The sequence below is a fragment of the Euleptes europaea genome, chromosome 12, assembly GCF_029931775.1.
Source record: "Euleptes europaea isolate rEulEur1 chromosome 12, rEulEur1.hap1, whole genome shotgun sequence".
NCBI lineage: Eukaryota > Metazoa > Chordata > Lepidosauria > Squamata > Sphaerodactylidae > Euleptes > Euleptes europaea.
Window position 1 is genome coordinate 20,957,053 of NC_079323.1, and position 21,152 is coordinate 20,978,204.

At 43.1% G+C, this 21,152-nt stretch overlaps 1 protein-coding gene across 1 annotated transcript in view; it reads right to left on the minus strand.

Annotated features, from left to right (window-relative positions):
• ZDHHC20 (zinc finger DHHC-type palmitoyltransferase 20) overlaps nt 1-20,597 on the minus strand; it is a 38,228-nt gene extending 17,631 nt beyond the window's left edge. Inside the window, exons 1-4 of the mRNA XM_056858711.1 lie at nt 20,441-20,597; nt 9,039-9,065; nt 1,374-1,468; nt 71-191 (exon numbers count right to left, since the gene is read on the minus strand). Coding sequence (XP_056714689.1) covers nt 71-191; nt 1,374-1,468; nt 9,039-9,065; nt 20,441-20,597 — 400 coding nt within the window. The remainder of the gene's footprint in view (nt 1-70; nt 192-1,373; nt 1,469-9,038; nt 9,066-20,440) is intronic.
• Between the last annotated feature and the right edge of the window lie 555 nt (nt 20,598-21,152).

The window sequence follows — 21,152 nt, forward strand, 5'->3', positions numbered from 1 at the left end:
CAGTCAAGCGTCATGAGTCACTGTGGCCACAAAAAGCTTTTGGCAATGACGGGACTGTTTACAGGCTGACCTCTTGACGCTGTTGTGGTATAAATGGGAAGGTCTTTAGCGGCTCTTCTCAGAATTTCCTGTTGGGATTCTGGTCTTTCTTCCTTTTCATATTGCTCTTTATCAGATTTGGATAAACAGAACTGAAGAGGGCAGAAGAGAATGATTTATATGTTAAAAACCAGTTTAAGCAATGCATAATCATAAAGAGCACTGAATGGCACACGGTAGAAGTGTACAGCAACACCAAAAACATAGCAAGACCTTAAAATTACTTACACAGTACTTTCAAAATGTTTAAAAAGACCATTAGAACTGCAGTAGTTAAAAAACACACACACATAAATACCCCCCTGCCAGCCATTTACATGCAGCAATCAGTTTCTCAAGGGGTGGGAAACAAAGAAGATGGATGCATTTGGAATTAAATAAGCCACAATTGAACACACAGCTTGCCTGTATTTATTTTGGTACATGTTAATTCTACCTTTACTCCAAGGAACTCGGGTGGTAAATGTGATCCTTCCCTCTTCCATTTTATCCTCACAACAAGTCTGTGAAGTAGGTTATGCTTAGAGAAAATGTCTGGCCCAAGATCACCTAATGAGTTTCATGGGAAGTGGGGATTTGTACCCCGATCTACTCAGGCCTTGTCCAGAACTCTTAACTACTGCACCACACTGGCTATACCAGAGTTTCCCTGGATCTTCTGAAATATTCACTTGATGGTACGCTAGATATAAGAGAGATGCAACTAGCTATAGAATCCAAGAACAGAAAGATAAAGATACAACTCTAAGGGCTCATTGTGCATACAAGAGAAGTAGACTTGGTATCCTTGCAAATTGGCTTTTAAAAGGATGAAATACATACAACCAGATGCTCTCAGCATGAATTGCAATAATGTTATGGGCCCTGTTTGGGTGTTTGGGGCAGCCCGCTTACAACAAAAGCAACTCCTAAGATACTGGCTTCCAATCGTAACGCAAAACTGTTATAATACAGAGGTTTACAGAAATAAGAACAAGCTGAGTCAGAGAACAGGATTATAAATTTAAATAACAGGACTGAGCTTCAAAATCTTCTTTCTCAATGTTGTATTATTAGATTACTTTACCTGGACTATTGCATTCAAATTAATGAAATCTTAGTGATTCAAAGTAATATGGCAGTTTTAGAAAATATTCTGGTAACTTACAAGCAGTATACTATGTTAGTTACTGAAGGGGAACAAAAACTTAAACGAAATTGTACTTTTAAAGCAAGCATCAGTAGCAAAAGTGGTTCAATAGCAGTGGTGTAATTTTGCCAATGTTGACATTTACCTCATTGGAAGGGGAGGCGGGAGATGTAAAAATTGTCTTCCAATAGGACCACACAAACATGACAAACGACAGATGAAAAACCACAAGGTAGAAAACTGCAATAAAAATGAAATACAAATAAGGTTTCAGTGAGTACAGCTAAAAAAGAGCAAAAACAATAAACCAAAAATGCAATGGTTTATGATGCAAAACACAACTAAGTTAGCTTTAACATAGCAATGAAATCAATTACCACAATTATGCTACTGTGGCCACTTTTGATCAATAAAGTACTAGGTAATCAGAATGGGAAGAGTTTTAAGAAAGGCAGATTAATATTTATTATTTACATTTGAAGTCAGGGTTTTAAAAAAAATCAAGTATAACAGCAGACTATTTAAAAATGCTCTAAATTCTATGCAACTACAGTACAGCAAAGTCTATACTTATAATCACTTAAGAATGAATCCATGACACAGTATCAAACTAGGGTTGCCAACTTCCAGACAGGCTTGGAGTTCTTCCAGAATTACAAGTGATCCCCAGACTACATAGATAAGTTCCCCTGGAGGAAATGACAGCTTCTAAGGGGGGGGGGGACTCTATGGCATAACATCTCTGCTGAGCTCCCTCCCCTTCCCAAACTCTGCCCTTCCCAGGCTCCATCCCCAAATTTCCAGCCAAGAATTAGCAACTTATATCAAACACATTGTCTGAATTCAGACATCATACCAAGCCATATGTTGTGGTCATTAATTACAGTGTGATGGGAGTGTACAAATTGACAAATCATGGTTCGTAGCTTGCTGGCAAACCCAGATAAGAAGTCATGGTTTTGACTAGGTTTGCAAATGATAGTTCAAGCCAAACCACAGCTTGCACAAACCAACAAACTACAGTTACTGCTAATGGATCCAGACTTAATTTTGCAACAGCAGAATGGAGCTTTCCTGACTTCCACTGCAGCCCACTGATCTCCACAAAGTGCTGTCCTTGGGGGATAGGGGACCCCGAGGAATTGCACAGGCAGGGGCTGCAGCAGGAACAGGGGGAATAAACAGAAATTGCCAGTTTAGTCTGTGTCCAACCCAATATCCTGTCTCTAGAAGCCACTGGGAACACTGAGCAAGCAGAACACAAAAGTAGTCAAGACACTCTAAAACGGAGGAGGCCCAACTGTTTGGAAACTCACACTTGTAGGCTTGAGCTCAACCAGTTAGTAAACACCACAGTTTGGTAAAGGTAAAAGGTAAAAGTAGTCCCCTGTGCAAGCACTGGGTCATTCCTGACCCATGGGGTGACATCACATCCCGACGTTTACCAGGCAGACTTTGTTTTCGCGGTGGTTTGCCAATGCCTTCCCCAGTCATCTTCCCTTTACCCCCAGCAAGCTGGGTATTCATTTTACCGAACCTTGGAAGGATGGAAGGCTGAGTCAACCTTCAGCCGGCTACCTGAAACCAACTTCCATTGGGATTGAACGCAGGTCATGAGCAGAGCTTGGACTGCAGTACTGCAGCTTACCACTCTGCGCCACGGGGCTCCTGGTTTGGTAGGATACTGAATTGGGCCACTGAGTTACGGTCTGCTTTCTTATGCAAAGAATTAATGATGGGGGGAAGTATCTGCCTTGTAAGCATTATATTAATTGCTGAGGAGTTGATAAACGGTATATATGCACTTTTTAAAAAGAAAGCTTGAGTGCAAAAGGGCAACTGGAGGGTTTCAAAATCAACCCATCCTGATTTTAAAAGTTCTAATATCTTTAACACATTTTACAGCCTTCACAGATATGCATAAATTAACAGCTCTTTCATTCAGGACTCTGTTTAAGACACCCCAGTTCAATCTGTTTTGCCACAAGTGCAGTTCTTAGTGCTCTGCTAAGCCTGTTTCTCCCTTTTGCTTATGATCCCTTTGCGACTGCTGAAGATTGCGCAGTTGCATCCTATCCTTCAGCGATCTGCCTCTCACCTAATATGCCCACTCCCTTCTGTTTTCTCGTATACGTTCCTAACTCTCTTGTCATATGTGTTCCTCTGAGATCTCTCTCCAATCTGTCTGCATCACTGTCAATATGAAAAGATCAAAAAAAGGGAAGATGTGCCAGACGAAGCCTTCACAGTGTCAATTTGCCTCGCGAGAGACAAGTTTTTCATCTCCTCTTTACTTCCAGCAGAGAAAGGAAGTGCATGCTAATAGACATTTCCATAACTTGACTATGAATTTAGAAGAGGGATGAGACTCTTTGCCTTTCCTTTTATTTCAGGCTCATCTGACCAGAGGTCTTGAGCACAACATGCATAGGGAGACTCTTTGCACACAGATCCTCAGTATATCTGCACTGGCTACACGAGAGGAGGTCACACTACACAGAAAGGTTAGTGTGACCAAGAGAGAAACTAGTGTCTAATGATTTGTAACAGAGAAGAAGAACAGGCTTTCAATACAAAACAACTCCTCCATTAAAACTACTTCCCAGGCACAAAATAGTTGCTTGCTGATTGAAGCAACCTGCCTCATTAATTATATTTGGCATCAAAAAAGGAATGAGTTCTATAGTGTTTATTTATTTATGTTATTTACAGTCTGCCTTTCTCATTGGGACTCTGTGGATTACACAGAGTGAGTCAATACAATCAACAAGATGGGGCATTGAATAAACAATTAAACAGGATTTGGTTTGTAGTATAAATGGCACTGGAATAGCCCAGGCTAGCCTGATCTCGTCAGATCTTGGAAGCTAAGCAGGGTTGGCCCTGGCTAGTATTTGGATGGGAGACTTCCAAGGAATACCAGGGTCATGATACGGAGGCAGGCAATGGCAAAATCTTGGAACATCTCTTGCCTTGAGAGCCCTACGGGGTTGCCATAAGTCAGCTGTGACTTAAAGGCAAACCCCCCCCCCCAACATAGCACAGTAATGCTATATGGAATCTACACTGTTTGTATAGTTTATGCTTATGTTAAACAACGTGTTTATAGGTGAGCACTGGGGAAGGCACTGGCAAATCACACCGTAAAATAAACATCTGCCTAGTAAACATAAGGATGTGATGTCACCCCATGGGTCAGGAATGACCCGGTGATTGCACAGGGGACCTTTACCTTAACTTTTTTTAACTGATTAATAGTCATAACCAAATTAGGTTTAAGAAAATAACTTCGACAGCTAGGGACAATCAATAGGAAGAAGTCGTGAGTTCCCTAGTAATAGGCATAAAAGGCATGGAGGATATCATCTTTAATGTTAAGAATGAAAGAAAACACTGCAGACTTCCACCAACTTGAATAATAATAATTCATCTTTAAGCACTAGTGCCAAGCAGAATGCAGTAACATTATTGAACAACTGGTTTATTATATAGTTTTAACATTATTATTAAAACTAGTACTATCAAGCCATAATTAGATGAAGATTTGCATTGATGTCTTTTACACTGCAATCGTAAGCAGAGGAACGAAGCAATCCTAAACACAGTGAAATAAATGGGCATAGAAGAGTGCAATTCTTCTTAGGACTGCATTGTTAAACCATCATTGTTACACATTTTCTTCCTAGCAAACACATATCAATCCAAAAGAGGCTAACTGTCATAGAAACTAAGAGCACGGATCTCAAACTTGGTTTGCCCTGCACTGATGAAACACACACACACACACTCGCGCGCATTCCTGGAACCATCCTAGGTGGCTAACCTCTAGCAAATCTGGCAATCCCATGCTTCAGAGGTCCTGCTGCTGCTGTGGCCAGTTACAATAGCCGTAATCATTCCTAAACAAGAACGGGGCACCTTCGGCGACTACCGCATAGCCTCTGGATTACGCTGTGCCAAGATCTTGGGGGTCAAGCTGCCCGTACTGCCATGGGAGACTTGTGGTGGGTCGTGCCCTAGGCAGCAGTAAGCTTGTGTCTTGGTGAAGAGCTCCTTGTGTGTGTGTGTGTGTGTGTGTGTGTGTGTGTGTGTGTGTGTGTGTGTGAAGTGCTGTCAAGTCGCTTCCTACTCATGGCGACCCTATGAATCAATGTCCTATCTTTGACAGCTTTGCTCAGATCTTGCAAATTGAGGCCTGTGGCTTCTTTTATTGAGTCAATCCATCTCTTGTTGGGTCTTCCTCTTTTCCTGCTGCCCTCAAATTTTCCTAGCAGGACTGTCTTTTCATAATGTGAGCAAAGTCCAATAGCCTCAGTTTAGTCATTTTAGCTTCTAGGGACAGTTCAGGCTTGATTTGATTTGGTATCCGTAACACTCTCCTCCAACACATTTCAAAGCTCCCTACTCAACCTAATTTACGAGACTGCCAAGTTCAGCTGCTTGCTTTTAGTCTGAGTGATCTGTCTTCTTGTTCCTCCGTTAATCTAGTCCAACCTAATTTTCTGGAGACGCATGTGTCTGATTTAAGCTAATTAAGAAGCTGACAAAACAGGATTGGTATTCTCTCTTACATTCAAGAGCTGCAGCTACACACATCGAATATTGGAGATAATTAAAGAACATACTTTCTGTCACCAACTGATGTGAGGTGGGGAAGAAAAGTGATTGCATGGTGTCAGGAGGAACTTTTTCTAACATGAATGTTTAAATGTTATTTTTTTCTGTTGTGCTTTCATAGACACGCTATTGTCCTGCTTTTTTGAGCTGAAAAAGGAAGAATGTTGAAAAATACTATTGATCTTATAGCAACATTACAGGAACATCTGTTCCAGAGATGATCTATACGCACTAGATTGTCCAGTGACGAAACTGCAAATGCTAATTTATAGGAAATTTCCTGTTTTAAAAAGCAGACAAAAAAAGTCACCAGAGACAAGTTTCTGGAAACCAACCTAAATTTGTGGCCGGAAAGAAGTAAAGTCTCCAATAACAAAAATCAGAGATTAACTTCTGCCGAGGTGATTACTTACCAGTTCAATTCAAAAGCTTAAAATTTGTGAATCTAGCACCGAGATTCATTTATTTAAAATTTATGCCTCGCTTTCCCGCTATTTAATGTAGTTTACAATCCTCAAAATTACAATAACAAGGGGGGGGGGGTGTGAGAAGAATCATATATAGTACTACATGTGAAATGCCTGTTAAAAAGCAGACTGGCAAGTTAACAGGAATCCAACAGGATAAAAGACACTTCAGAAACCCAGGAAAACAGTCCCAAAAAAGAAAACCCACCGAATCAAGAACGGCTTACAAAAAGCCAGTAGAAAGGCTGCCTAATGTATCTCTCCAGTGGGAAACCTTAGAATAGGTGCTGTGACTAAGAAAGCCTGGCAAAGAGAAATAAAGGGACAGAAAACATGTGCCTGCTGGACAAATCTCAATTGGCATGTGGGCCATAGGGTGAGAGACAGAGCTTCAAGCATGCGATTCTCAGGATAATTTGTTTTGGTAATAGTATTTATATGCTTCTCCTTAGCAACAGCCTGCCTTAAGCTGCTTCTTCCACAGAGAGGAATTCTGAAACTGTACTACTAGAATCCAGTATAATAAGATGCTTATCAAAGGAGCACATGTGAGCCTCTAACTCTTACAGAGAATCCTAATCCTGTGCAACCCTGCGGCTTGATTTTTAAATAAAGAACTTTAATATACAGGATGTGGCACAGACTGTTCTATGGGAAGCATTATGCCAAAAATGCAGACACAATACATAAGGAAATTGTCAGACTGAGGAACTGAAGGAACTGAGAGGAAGAAACCAAACAGACCAGGAATTAGCTACATCAAAGCACTCAACTGGAAAAGCAAAACAATGACCAACACAACAGAAGTCGCAAGGAAGGAAGGAAAACAAGCACAAGGGGCAAAATTTGGGCTGCTGTGTAGTGAGAGTGGTATACTATGAATAGGGACAGTGTCTTACTCGAAAATGCAGTCTGGTAATGTTCCCAACTAGTATATAAAGGCACTACTAAAAAGGAAGTAATTTGGAGCATATCCACACTACTGAGTTAGTTCACCGTTAAGTATTATCCTGGAATTTGTAAATCTGAATGGGGGACTCGGGATCTCACAGTCAGTGAGACCATTCTTAGCACTATCATCAAACTAAAGTCCACAGGATTTTTAGGGAAACCATGACAAGGAGACCCAGGGACGTAACTGAAGGGGGGGGTGAGGAGGGCAGCCAGCACCCATGTGGCGTGCAGAGGGGGCGGCAGAACTGCCTCTCCTGCCTGGCTTGCTCCTCCTGTGGGAGAGGCAGTTCTGCTGCCCTCTCTGCATGCCCTCGCCCCCCCCCCAGCTACCGCCCTGAGTAGACCCACAAAGAAGATATAAGGCTATACTATGCAAGGATTGCAGATCTTCCCCAATTTCTCTGCCCTCCCTGGCAGCACCCACTTCTGACTCTGGGAAATTTTATTCCTGGGATCACAGGACCTGCCTGAAGTAACATCCATATAGATTGGTGAACTGCAGTGAGGAGGAGGATGCTCCCTGCTTCCTTTTCCAACAGTAGAGCTCCACTAATAGAAGAGGCAGGAAGGGCAACTGCATTCCCTTCTTCCGCTCCACAGCTGTCTCTCAACCTGTGTGGCTATTACTTCATGCAGGTCTCGATTCCAGGAGCAAACTTTCCCAGGGTTGGAAAGGACTGCTGGGGGGGGGGGGGATTGGGGAAGGTCTGTGCCCAGCAGCATCTCCTGCTGATAAGACTGCCAGATTAAACCCATTAAGTTTTTTAGAGAAGCGTCTGAAGCAGTTTGGAATTCATGCAATAGCAATAACTAGAGAAAGGCTGACATTTTAAAGAGAAAGGCATACAAATTAAGCAGAACGTCTGCTGCTCCCCACCAGTGATCAGTAACAAACCTTCAATGAAAATGGGTACATTTCTTTTGCTTCTTTTTTAAAAAATTATTTTGCTGAGATGTATAATGCTAGGTTTTAAAATATGGAACACAATCTTCTTCAAGGTTGGATTACAATACAAATAAATGCAGAATGTCAATATACCAGCCAATACCAAAGCCCCTGATCTAAAGGGAGGGGGGAAGAAAAAGAAAATGGGTACATTTCAATAGCAACCTTCTGAGGTAGCAATTTTCTAAATTGAATTATTTCCCCAGTTTCTCATAATAGGCCAAAAATAGGGAGGAGGCAGTGCAGATGGGCAGTTTTCAGCAGAAACCCTCTGTTAGAAAAACAAATCATGATTCCATTCCTCACATAACAATAGGAGTGGTTATGAAGATTCAGGTTGCCAACTTACCAATGGCCAGAGGTGTGCCCATTCAACTCCCTTGGGATATATTTCATTACTCAGCTTTTCAAACACACATCTAGGGAGCTAAACTGATCAGCACATGCACCCTTTAAAATATATCACAGTGGAGCCACTTAATTCTCACATTCCAATATTTATAGGCTTGTCATAGATCGAAAGAATGAGCAATGACTCTTGCAACACTTGAAAACAGGGAGTGGGGAACAAAGGGAGAGATCAGCAAGAAATAAAATAGATGCAAAATAAGTGGTAATTTAAAAATGAAGGAATTGGGGGCAGTTTTGCACAGTTATGTTTTGAAAGATCTACCTTCATGGAAACCCAGAACTCAAAACAGAAGGGTGCATTGTAAATAATTTAGCAACATGAGTTTAAGATTCAGATATGCTCCCTAGACAGGTAGAAAAACAAAAACAAACAGTTTTTAGATGATATTTTGTATACACAGGGAGAGGTTCCTACCTTTTTCTCCAGTAGAGGTAATTGTAACTAAGGGGGGAAAAACACAGAAAACTACAGTAAATACACCTGCAGTCATTAGAGAAACAAACAACATTTATCAAACATGGGCAATAATGAAAATGTAGTATGGAAACTGAGGTGAAAAACACAAAAACAGCCAGAAAGTGTCAAAATGGAAGCCAGCATACTCGTGATCTAGCCTGCAGCAGGGCATAAAGATGAAGCTCCTTTTTGACAAAAAAGAATAGTGTGGGGGAGAGCCTTTGAACTTTTTCTTTCCTGCTGAAAAAAGCCACCCCAAGCTCCTTTTGCCACCCCTGGGGAAAACATGGGGTGCCTGTCATTTTTTTTTCTGTAGGAAGGGCACAAGCAACTCAAGGGAAGATATTTTTTGTCCACTGAGAAAGATTCAAACTGAAGGTAACACTCAATCACTTTGTGTCCTTCCACAAGCCATTTCCCCAAGTTTTAATATAATTTGTGAAGAACAAGACCTCAATATATTTTAACCTCCAAATTAAAAAAAAAAAAACTTAACTCTAAACTGCCTTTTTTCTTTGTTGCTAAATTTAGTTTGCACAATGACAGCACTTCCATATCTTTTCTTCAATAGCTATTCTAAGTTTAAAAATTGTCTTTTGCTGTGTGCCAGATTTTAAGCCAATGATAAATTATTTGTTGCACAGGATGCACGCAGCTCAGAAAAAGCACACAGCAAGTGTGAAGCACAGCGTGTGGTTTATCTGCCTTACCTTCTGCCACTTAATCTTTGGGTTGCCAGGGGGGCTTAACCCTTCCTCCTATACTTTTTAACATCTACGTGAAACTGTTGAGAGAGGAGCTTCATAGCACAGTATCATAAATATGCTCATGACATGTCATTCTCTCTCTCCTACCTATCTAAATCAAAGGTGTCAGTGGAACTGGAAGCAGTGACATTTGGATATACAGGTGAACAAGTTAAGGCCAATCTAGACAAGATGAAAGTATTGTTGGTCAGGTGTAAAATCGAGCTAAAACTGACATAAAACAGATACAGCCTGTTCTGGATAGCTGAGGCGTTAGAATGTAATTTTAGGCTGCTATTATGATTTTCTTGATTTGTTCTTTTAAATATTGGGCTGGGTCCAGACAAATTTACCCCACCCATGGCAGACTTTCAACTCCCTCCCATGCTGTTCCTGAGAGGGTCCTATGACCCCCCCACCCCCCAAGAGCACCACTGGAGGGCATTTGGGGGCTGCAGTGTGCGTGGGGAAGCCGAGAAGTCCTGCTCTGCTGACAGAAATGCCTTCCATCAGCAGACATTTTGTACAAGATCCACTCCTTCATAAACCTCTTGGAGTACTTGTATAGAAGGGTGAGATATAAACATAGTAAATAAATAAATACAACGATTAAGCAGCCAATGTTGACTGCAAAAGAAACAAATGCCTTTAAGACTGTGTGCACTATTTCTTTGGATACCACAGGTTGCCACAAGAGTTGGACTGCTGGGTGGATGGAGAGATGCTTTGTTCCATATTCATGATGTAACATATTACCATATTTTGGTTCAAAAATGGATCTGTGTTCTTCTGCTGTATCATATGGCTTAACTAACTTGCGGGAGACCACAAATAATGCCTTGGCTCAGTAACCAGATGATATTTGTAGCTGCTTTCCCTGAACATGCCCAGGGGACTTGGAAGATAGTCCTTGATTACTGTGCCAAGCTTTGGACAGAAGCACTTCTGGTGATCTAAAGCTTAGCTGCTCATGAGCTATTACAGTTCTTTCCTCTGCATTGTCTTGTATCTCTTCCCTCCTCCTCTTTACTGTGATTTACTGATGATGAACTTTTGTTCTGGTCTCTTGGCCAGGCCAGACTGTAGAATGGATTACTGGATAAGAGTTTTGCCAAAATCAACAAGGTGAACAAAGTAGAGTTTAGGAAAATAAGACAAACAGATTTCAGTTACTGTCACTGGCATGGTCTTGGACTATTTTTATTTAGCCCAGCAGGATTATACACATGCAACAGCAGATTCAACAAGCTAAAAATAACTTTAATCTCATGTTTTGGGAATAAATAATAGTGACTGCGTGTAACACGCAGGAATCAATTTTGTACAGTGGTATAAAATCGAAGGCTTGTGAGACAGATTATACCATAACTCATCTGCAAGAGCCCTCCAAGTATCTCTTTAGATGTAAAAGGGTGTTTAGCACCAACCTGTTAATCTTAGCCACACAGCCACTACCATCTATAAGCACTTGCCTGAGATCAACAAAGGAATAATCGGAATAGCTGCAGATCAAGTGGATTTGCTGAAAAACAGCTAGTAGCCCTACAGTGCCTTTGTAAAAAGAGTTACACCCTTCTAAGCCTATTGATTTCAACAGACTTAGGAGGGTATAACTGTCTGCTTTAGCACTGCGCTGTTATTTCCCCCTCTGCAAACTGGAAGTGATAGCGAATTCTCCCACAACTGATGTGACCACAAGCACAGAGGTGAGCAATCTTTTTTTACCAATGGCGTGCTAGACCCCTACTTCCTGAGTACAGCATACTCAGCCTTGAGGCTTCCATCACTCACACAAGAGCAAGGGGAGGCAGCTCTGCCCAACTGCCACTCTTTGCTGCATCCCCATGCCACAAAGCATTGTATTTACCAGTGTCCTTTGACACAGGTAGCAGCCTGAATATCCCTGAGCAGCCTGAGCTCATGAGAACTTGGCAGCTAAGCAGGGTCTGACATGGTTAGTCCTTGGATAGGAAATTGCCAAAGGAAAACTGGGGTTGCTGTGAGGAGGAAGGCAATAGCAAACCACCTCTGCTCATCTCTCGCCTTGAAAACTCCATAGATCTGGGGCTGCCACGAGTTGGTTGTGACTTGACAGCATGCAATTATTATTTGCAACAGGATTTTCAGGGTGAGTGGGGCAGCTGGTATGGGAAGGTGGGGAAATCCATGGGCCTCTTTGCAGGCGCTTGCATGTGTGTAAAGTGCAGTTAAGTCACAGCCAACTTATAGCAATTCCTGGTAGGGTTTTCAAGGCAAGTGGATAAGTTTGCTATTGTCTTCCTCTGCAGAGTCTTCCTTGGAGGTCTCCCTTCCAAGTGCCGGCCCTGATTAGCTTCCGAGATCTGATGAGATCGGGATACACCATGCTGCCTTCCCTCCCTTTGCAGGCCCTTACAATAGACAAATATAATAAGAGAGCTACTACATTTCATTAAGATAAATAAAACAGGGCTTTCTCAAGCTCCGTCCAGAACAAATCAAAGCAGGCAGAGATGATTCAATTAAAAATGCATAAGGACCATCTGTTGAATGGCTGAAGAGTTTATTCCAGTAGAATTTAATACTTACATGGGCCAGGAACATAACCTATTGTTCATCACCGACACTGAACACACTTCACTCATCTGCTAACTCTTAGGAATAGGTCCTGATTGCCAATGTGAAGGGGCACAAAAAAATGCAAGGAACAGAAGATTCGGCCAAAACTGAACCTTAAAACAAACACTACAATGCCCTCTTCTAATAATAAAAACCCAAGCGCAACTGAACCAAAATGCCTCTAGCGCTGTTTTCAGAGATACAGTTAATTAGAAAGGGGTTTCCTCTTGCCCAGAAAGATGAAACAATGCTTCAATTCATGAGGGTTGTATAAGGAAGGAGCCTTACACTGATCACAAGGCTCTGAAGAAGAATTAGCGCAAGTTGGATTTACAGATGCTGCATTCACAAGATCAAAAGCACACTTCAAAGGACATAGGTACAAATAACCCAGTGGAAGAGCATCATAATATTTTAGCATCAAACTGCAAAAAGAACAACTTTCACTGATTGTGAAAAAATTTTTTAAAGCCCAATTACATTAAATATAGTTAGGCTACACTGCATAAACTGTCCAGTAAATGAAAGAAGGATGGTAAAGGCATTACAGGTATCTTATCTCCCATTTATCTCCCATTACTTATCTCTCATTTGTAATCTTCAGCCCTGCAGGGCAAGACCTGAACTGACAGTCTTTATGGATGTTAAGCACCATAACCAATTATGTATTTATTTACTTCATTTATACGCCCCTTCTCCCCAAGGGGGTCCAGAGCAGCTTCCATCGTTCTCCCTGTCCTCCAGTTTATCTTCATAACAACCCTGTGAGGTAGTTTACACTGAGAGAGTGTCACTGGCCCAAGCTCACTCAGCAAGCTTCCATAGCAGAGTGGGCATTCGAACCTGGGTTTCCCAGATCGTAGTCTGACACTCTAACAGCTACACTGAAATGATTAAAACGATCTCAGACACAAAAGTGTACTGTAAACTTCCTGACTTTTTATTTTAGAAAAAGCCAGCCGTAATGCATCTTTACTGTAGCTCCCAAGAGCCGTTTCAAAATTTAATGGCAGCTTCAAAGGACACAATTAAACTATTCATGCCATAAATAAGATTGCACTGCTCGGGACACAAAATAGACAGGGTGATACCTGATGCTGGACTGCCTCTTGGGGTGGGGGGAGACTGCCAACCCCACACTTTAGCAATATTATGTCTTGTTCTCAGCAATTATTTCGTATAGCTATGCATAATACATATACATTTATAATTTATGCGCTGAACACCTGTTTACAAGGCAGGGGTCTCAGCATACTCACTCTAGTCTATTTCACTTGGCTGTTGACCACAAATGCTGGAGTTCTCACACAGCTCATGTTAATTTCTGGAGAAACGTGCATGAGATGTTCTCCAGGGGACTGTACCCAGTACCTTTTGAACACTTCCAGTCCACCTTGAACTTGAGCCAATGGCTTTGTTCTGAGAGTTTTGGCATCTTTTTACACACCCTGAGTCATCTGGCCTCCACACACTAATGTTCGATACTGATTAATTTGACAGGCTTAGAAGAGTCTTTTGGAAACCTAAGAGATTGCCTGGCTGTTTGTTTCTAGGAATGATCCCAGAATATTCCAAAAGTATTCTAAAGCGATGATTTCAAGCTTCTTTTCCCTCGATCATAGGATTTTTTTTAACATGATCCATTTACAAAAAAGTTTTCTATCTAAAATACCATTAGATCATTATTTATTTCTTTTGCCTGCCTCCCATTTTCATGCTGCCTTGCAACTCCTAGTTGAATATTGCTTAAGTACGCAATGATCCTCAACAGGTTTACATATTATACAGGAATGATCTGCGATATCAAGATAAAATGAATCTCACAACTCCAGTTTAGCACACCCCACTATTTTACATGGCAAAATTATTGTACAATTCTGGAACATATTGAGGAAACAAATCCCCCAATTTCTATGCATGGTATAGCCTATTGAATAGCATATACTAAACACCACTTAACAGAAAAAAGAGACTGCAGGGAAACACCAGACTATGGAAGAGATAATGAAGTAGATACTAAAGGTGGTACTAGGTAGAATATTCTGTCTAGCACAGACCCCCCCCCCCAGATTTTTCCTATTTTCCTAGCCATTCTACTAACACTGTATTTGATAAAGGGAGCTTTGACCCTGACAATCTTGTTGGTTTCTAAGGTGCTGTTGGACTCGAATCTAGCTGTTCTACTATCAATGCATATCCTTGAAACTTCCTAGGCAATATATAGCCAGAGTGCTTTTAAAGGTTCTTCTCTGCATTTGCTTTCCCAACCTTTCAGCAGTCTTAAGCCTCTTTTCTCTCAGGGCCATTAGCATTCCATAAGTTTCATACACAAAGAATGGAATTTCAGTGTCATCTGCTTATACCAATATATCTATCGGCAACTCAGGTGTATCACTACTGTCATACTATATTAAGGCACTATGATTTCAAACTGAGAATGAGGGCAGTCAGTCTCCTGTATCTACCAGATCGCACAAGGGACCTAAGATCAGCTCTCCTAGTCTTTAACCTTATTTAAAAGCAGCTACAGGGCCATAAAGGAAGAGACACTAACCCTTCCCCCTCATGCCTGTTTGCCAATCCAACAACCCTCCTGCAAGTTGCCATCTGCCCCACATGGAAAAACACTCAGAAATGATTTAGAGCAGGAAAATGGCATGGGCAAAAAAAGTTAAACTTCTCCTTCCCTTGAGATCTATGAGATGGGCAGCCCATTCCTGAGCTCTGGGGCCAAAAGAGCTCAGGAGGTGCTCAAGTGGCCATGCTGGGGTCCCGGCTGCTTGTGCTGGTGCCTGGCCAACTTGCACCACTGAGAGAGGCAGGGATGCCGGCGTTGGGGCACTGGCTTGGCCTCCCGCTGGCACAAATTCCCATGAGGTCTTACCTTTAGTGGTTCCACTTCTAAGTTAATGTGACTACCCTGGAAGTTTAACTGCACAACCCTAAACTGAGTTACCTCCTTCTAAGCACACTGACTTTAATGGAACTAGAAAGGCATAACTTTGGTTAAGATTGCACTATAAAACAAGAGCCTACTGATCTCATTGTGGTGGAAGCATACAATCATTACTGTCCAGTTCAGTTAACTGATGGCATATGACAGAACTACCTTTAAGCCTGTCTACCATTATGCATTAACAAGTAAATATATGCCACAAATGATCAGTATATAATTTAACTTAATCTAGTAGAGTTATTGCCCTTCTAAGAGAAGGCAAGAACCTAACACTTAACATTCTTGGCCATCACAAGTTCCAGGGAGAAGCATCAACTCCATAGTTGTTTGGTCCCTGCTGCAAAGTATTCACCTTAATCAACCTCTGCCCGGGACTTGCACGTATCATAATAATATCTAGAACAGGGGACTGTGAGTGTCACGGTACCCACCAACACCTTTTCTGATACCCGCCAAGTGTGGGTGGGGCCAGGTGGGGCTTTTGTCCAGCAAGGCTTGTCATTGACCACTGGAGATTTGATTGGCTGTGCAGATTTTTTAAAATGTTGCTTTGTAAGCAGCTGCCATCACGCCACAAGGATCTTCACTGTATTGACTGAAGATAAGCTATGGGAGCCATATTGTGGCTGGCTCTGCTTCCTGTGATGGCCACATTGTGTTGCTGCACCCACCGTGCTATGTCAGAATTCCAAATGTGTCCACGGCTGAAAAAGGTTGGGAACTCCTGGTCTAGAACATTAATATCTAGACCATCATGGTCAGATAACCCAAAATCCATAAAGGCAGGCTAGCCACGCAGACTTCTTTGCAGATCAGCACGCTTGCAGTCACATTATTGTTAACATATACTATGATAGCCAAACACCCCTAAGCACACTGCTTAACTATATTGTGTTCTTTATAGTAGAGTCACTCAGTGCCAGTGGAAAAAGACCCGTAGGATTAAGATTCATCCTAAGTCATATATAGAGAGAGGATAAGCAGACCTTTGCCTCTACCCTCATCATACCAGTTTCCAATTGACACACATTGTGGGAGTTGAAGGGCAGCTCTAAGAAATTTGGATTACACCAGTTCAAGAGGTGTAAAGCAATAAGGTGCAGAGCCAAGGTGAGTTCCGTACAGCATCTGAGCTCATGTTTTTGCCTGGAAGAGTTTAAGGGCAGCTGGGACATAGTGAGCCTCAGAGGTTCCCATTTACAAGTTATGTATCACTCCAAAGCATACATAAACCACAAGCTTTAAAAAAACAAAAAACAAAGAAGCATAAGAGGCACATTTCCCCACAAAAAACATATAATTTTCATGTCTGGTTACATAATGTCAGAATAGAAAAAATGTTATAGCAGGTTCCAAACTTGCCACAGAGCTTCTGTATAATGACAGACTCTGCACGTTCATAAGATCAAGAAGACCCTGAGCAGCATTCTAAGCCAGTGATTCTCAACCGGTGCTACATGTACCACTGGTGGGACACAAAAGAAGTCTATGAGATGCAGGGTTCTCGTAACAATTACTAAGAATTTGCTCTCCCTCAATCCCCATGTCCACCTGCAAGTTTGACTTGCTGCCTACTACCAATCCTTCCTGCCACAGATTATCTATCTGTGACTTGTTGGCAAGCTAGCAGTATAACAGAATGCATGGGGAAAGCGGGCCTTTTGTTTTTATCATGGTAGGACCCAAGTTCTCTGACAGAGGGGCTGGTGGGATGAGAACCACTGTTCTAAGCAATTGGTTTTGTGTATTTCAGTTACTTGACCCACAACTACAGTTTTTAAATGCTTGCTTGTATAGCCAGCATGGTTTAGCGGTCAGACTGTCAGACTTGGATCTGGGATACCCAGGTTTGAATCCCCACTCTGTCATGGAAGCTTGCTGGGTGACCTTGGACCAGGCACACACACTCAGCCTAACCCACCTCACAGGGTTGTTATGAGGAATAAATGGAGAAGAGAAAGCTGCAGATCCTTTTTGGGAAGAAAGGTGAGATATAAATGAAGTAAAAATAAATAGCGGTGTAATAGTGACCCACAAAAATGGAAAGAAAAAAATAAAACTCGGGGAGAAATTTACATAATGCTATATTTTCTTAACTGTATTTTATTTCTCCCTGTTCATTTCTGTTCTGCCAAAGGAAAATACTCAATAGAGGATATATTTTTAATTTGCAATGGATGCCATAGTCAATGTAACCCTCAATTTTTAAAAAATTGAATGACTTTGTGATTTATTTGACCCTTCTACAATAAAATAGTAAAGTATACATTTTATCGTCGAAGGCTTTCATGGTCAGAGTTCATAGGTTCTTGTAGGTTATCTGGGCTGTGTGACCGTGGTCTTGGTATTTTCTTTCCTGACGTTTCGCCAGCAGCTGTGGCCGGCATCTTCACAGGAGTAACACTGAAGGACAGTGTCTCTCAGTGTTACTCAGTGTGACAGTGTCCTTCAGTGTTACTCCTCTGAAGATGCCGGCCACAGCTGCTGGCGAAACGTCAGGAAAGAAAATACCAAGACCACGGTCACACAGCCTGGATAACCTACAAGAACCTATACATTTTATCGACTGCCACTAAATGCCCAAGTCAATCCTTCAGGCAATCTGCCAGGAGAAGCTACATAGGACAAAAACAAGATGAAGTCTGGACTCTGCTGAAAGCGTTGTTAACACACATTTCACTCTAAATAATGCATCTGTTAAAACACTTTTGATTCCTATACGAGGCTATGTAAGTAGTTTACCAATGATGTCATAAATACACCATGAAAGTAGCCAGCAACATACAGGGCTTCAATCTAGATTACTGTATCTTGAGTGTAACACACTAGCCTGTTCAATCAAATCGAGGGATAGAATCATAGAGTTGGAAGGGACCACCAGGGTCATCTAGTCCAACCCCCTGCACAACGCAGGAAATTCACAACATTGGATAGCATTGGATAACATTGGAGATGGGGTGCAGAACCCACAAGCACACAGAACCTAGGTAAGTAACTTACGTCCAGCAAAACTGCCAGATCAGTAGATGAAAGACAGGGTGGGACCAGAAGATAAAATCTTAACCCAACTACCCCTCCTGCTACTGTATATGGAGTACAACCCTTCTTTCATGTGTTACAGTCCTTGTAAACAGAAAGTGAACCATGGCTGATACATGGTGGCCTGCTGAAAATATTAAGAGAATTTACACCTGAGACAGGATTTCAACATTATTCTTACTGTCCACAAGCTCTGCCAAGAATACAAGGATCAAAACAATTTATAAACACAATTCAAACAATACAGAGCTATGCTGTCAATCACTTGAAACGTTCCATTAGCTCAGTGCTTCATTGAGTTCAGCAGGACTTATTTCCGTGTCAATGAACTCAAATGTTTTTTAAGCATCTTGGAAGGAAACAATCACTATATATTTTTAGTGTAGATACTGAAAACAACTCAATTCTTTTGCTTTGGGTTAATCTGGACAGCTCCCAGTTCTCTAGGAAGAGTCACTATTCATAAAAATGCACTTTAAAAACCTGCTTTTCATCTGTTAATGGTAATAATGAGTCTTGTTCTGCTACAGCAAAAGTAAACAGGAGCCTTGAGAAACCTTAGAAATCAAGCCGGAAGTACAGGGTGAAAAGTAGTTATTATATTTCACCCTGTACTTCCTATATGCCATGGCCCTTGACCCTGCTGTTGCCGCCCGCACCTCCTACATAAGACTACAGCATAGCGAGGATTCACTCATTGTATCTGAAGAAGTGGGCTCTAGTCCACAAAAAAACTTTGGTGGAACAATATGTTGTCAGTTTTTAAGCTACCACAAGATCCTGTTCATTTTAACTTGCGTTCAGTAGTCTTGAATAGGCAACCATTATGATTTCCCATGCAGTAGATGCTTAGGACTACATTCATATTGCAGCCAACTGTCTGTCTTCAATCTCTTGTTCACTGGTCAATATTTTTGCAGTTTAGTACATTTTGTTTTGAATATTGAATGCTACGCTTCCTTAACACTTGGAAGGATGAGGGTTCAGATCCTTCCTGGATTGCCACACCAGTTCATTCATTTGAGCAGCAATGACCAGAGAAGCACCGTGAATTGCTGCAGGAGTGCTAGAGAGCCCGCGCTGCTACCTGCATCTCTGGAAACGCTATTGAGTAAAAGGGACTTGCAAGGCTCTTCGAAAGCCCTCCAATTCTCACTCTTCTTGACCATGCACTACAAGGAGCCAAGCAGGGAAACAGCAAAAAAAGTGACATCCCAAAGCATCCAGCAACATCCGATTCAGTAAGACACACTAGTTGTCTCAGCCAGCACCACAAAGGCAAAAGGAAAGATCGGAAGAAGATTACTTGTGCAGGATCTCAACTACTGGTTGCTGAATTCCCTGATGCACCCACAAGCCGGGTTTGCAAAAGGAGACCAATTCACCTACATAAAACAAAATGCACATCCCCAACTCAAAGGCCATTTATGCATGGGAGGTTTTGCCTTGGATTTGCAGCTCTGTGGATGCACATTTTCCCCATCTGAGTTCTCAAAACTAAAAGAAGCCCCCATGCAGTTTTCAGAATTCAGATGGGGGAAATGTGCACCTCGAGAGCGGCAAATCAAAGGTAAACCCTTCCATGCGTAAGTGGCCAAAAACAAGCCCCCATGCAGAGTTTGGAGGATCCAGATAGGGAAAATGTGCATCAATGGCCAAAGTAAGGACTTCTGCGGGGAGGGAAGGGGAGTCGTTCTTCCAGGACCAGGAAGACAAAAGCGCCTAGGTGCGATCCTGTGCATGGCTGGGGAGGGCAAAGCTGAGCAGAGGGCAGGCAACAAGTCCCCCCGAAAATTATTTGGGGGAGGGGGTGGCCTGGCGCGTTCCGCCCGCCGCTCAGCAAGGGAGGGGGCGCGAGGGGGCGGCGGCCCAGGAGCCGGGCAGAGGCGACCCGCGGCGAGGGGAAGGAGCCTCTCGCTCATTCATCGCCATGACGGCTCGAAGGGAAGGCGAAGGAGCCGGGGCGCCTCGGCGAGGAGCGCCCTTCTTCCCCGCCGCGGCCAGGCGAGGCGTTTACTCACACACGCACAGCTCCACCACGTAGGCGTAGTAAGACCAGGCCACGACCAGGGCGATGAAGGCCACGGGCACCCACGCCAGCACCCGCTGGCAGCAGCGGAGGACGTGCGACGGCGCCATCTTCCTCGCCGCAGGGCCGCCGCCGCCAGCAGGAGCCATCCGCGCTGCTGTGGACGGGGGCCGCCGCCGCCGCCTCTTGCTGCTCCCGCCGCCGCCGCCGCTTCCTTCGCCCGCCGCTGCGGCGAAGCTCCCTCCGCCCGCCAAAGGGGGCCGGGCCTGCGCAGCCGCTCCAGTGGGCGGGAAGGCCGGGCCTGCTGGGCCCTTCTCGCCTCGCGCCAGGGGAGCCCGAGCGCGGCCTTCCTGAGGGGGCGCGCGGTGGTGGGCCGTTGGGCCGTTGGAACGCACGAAGCCGCCTCACGCTGTCATGCCCGAAGTCGTTCTGTGCGATGGGAAACGTCCTGGGAAGGCGCGCTTTTATGCTCAGTCCGCATACTCGCACTTATAAAAATGCTGAGCCCAGGATATAAGGGGTAGCACAGTGATGGCGAACCTTTTAGAGACCGAGTGCCCAAACTGCAACCGAAAACCCACTTATTTATCGCCGAGTGCCAATGCGGCAATTTAACCTGAATACCACCCCCAGAGGGGGCCCAGAGGGAGAGGCTAGGGTTGTCAAGTTCCTCTTCGCCATGAGTGGGAGGTTTTTGGGGTGGC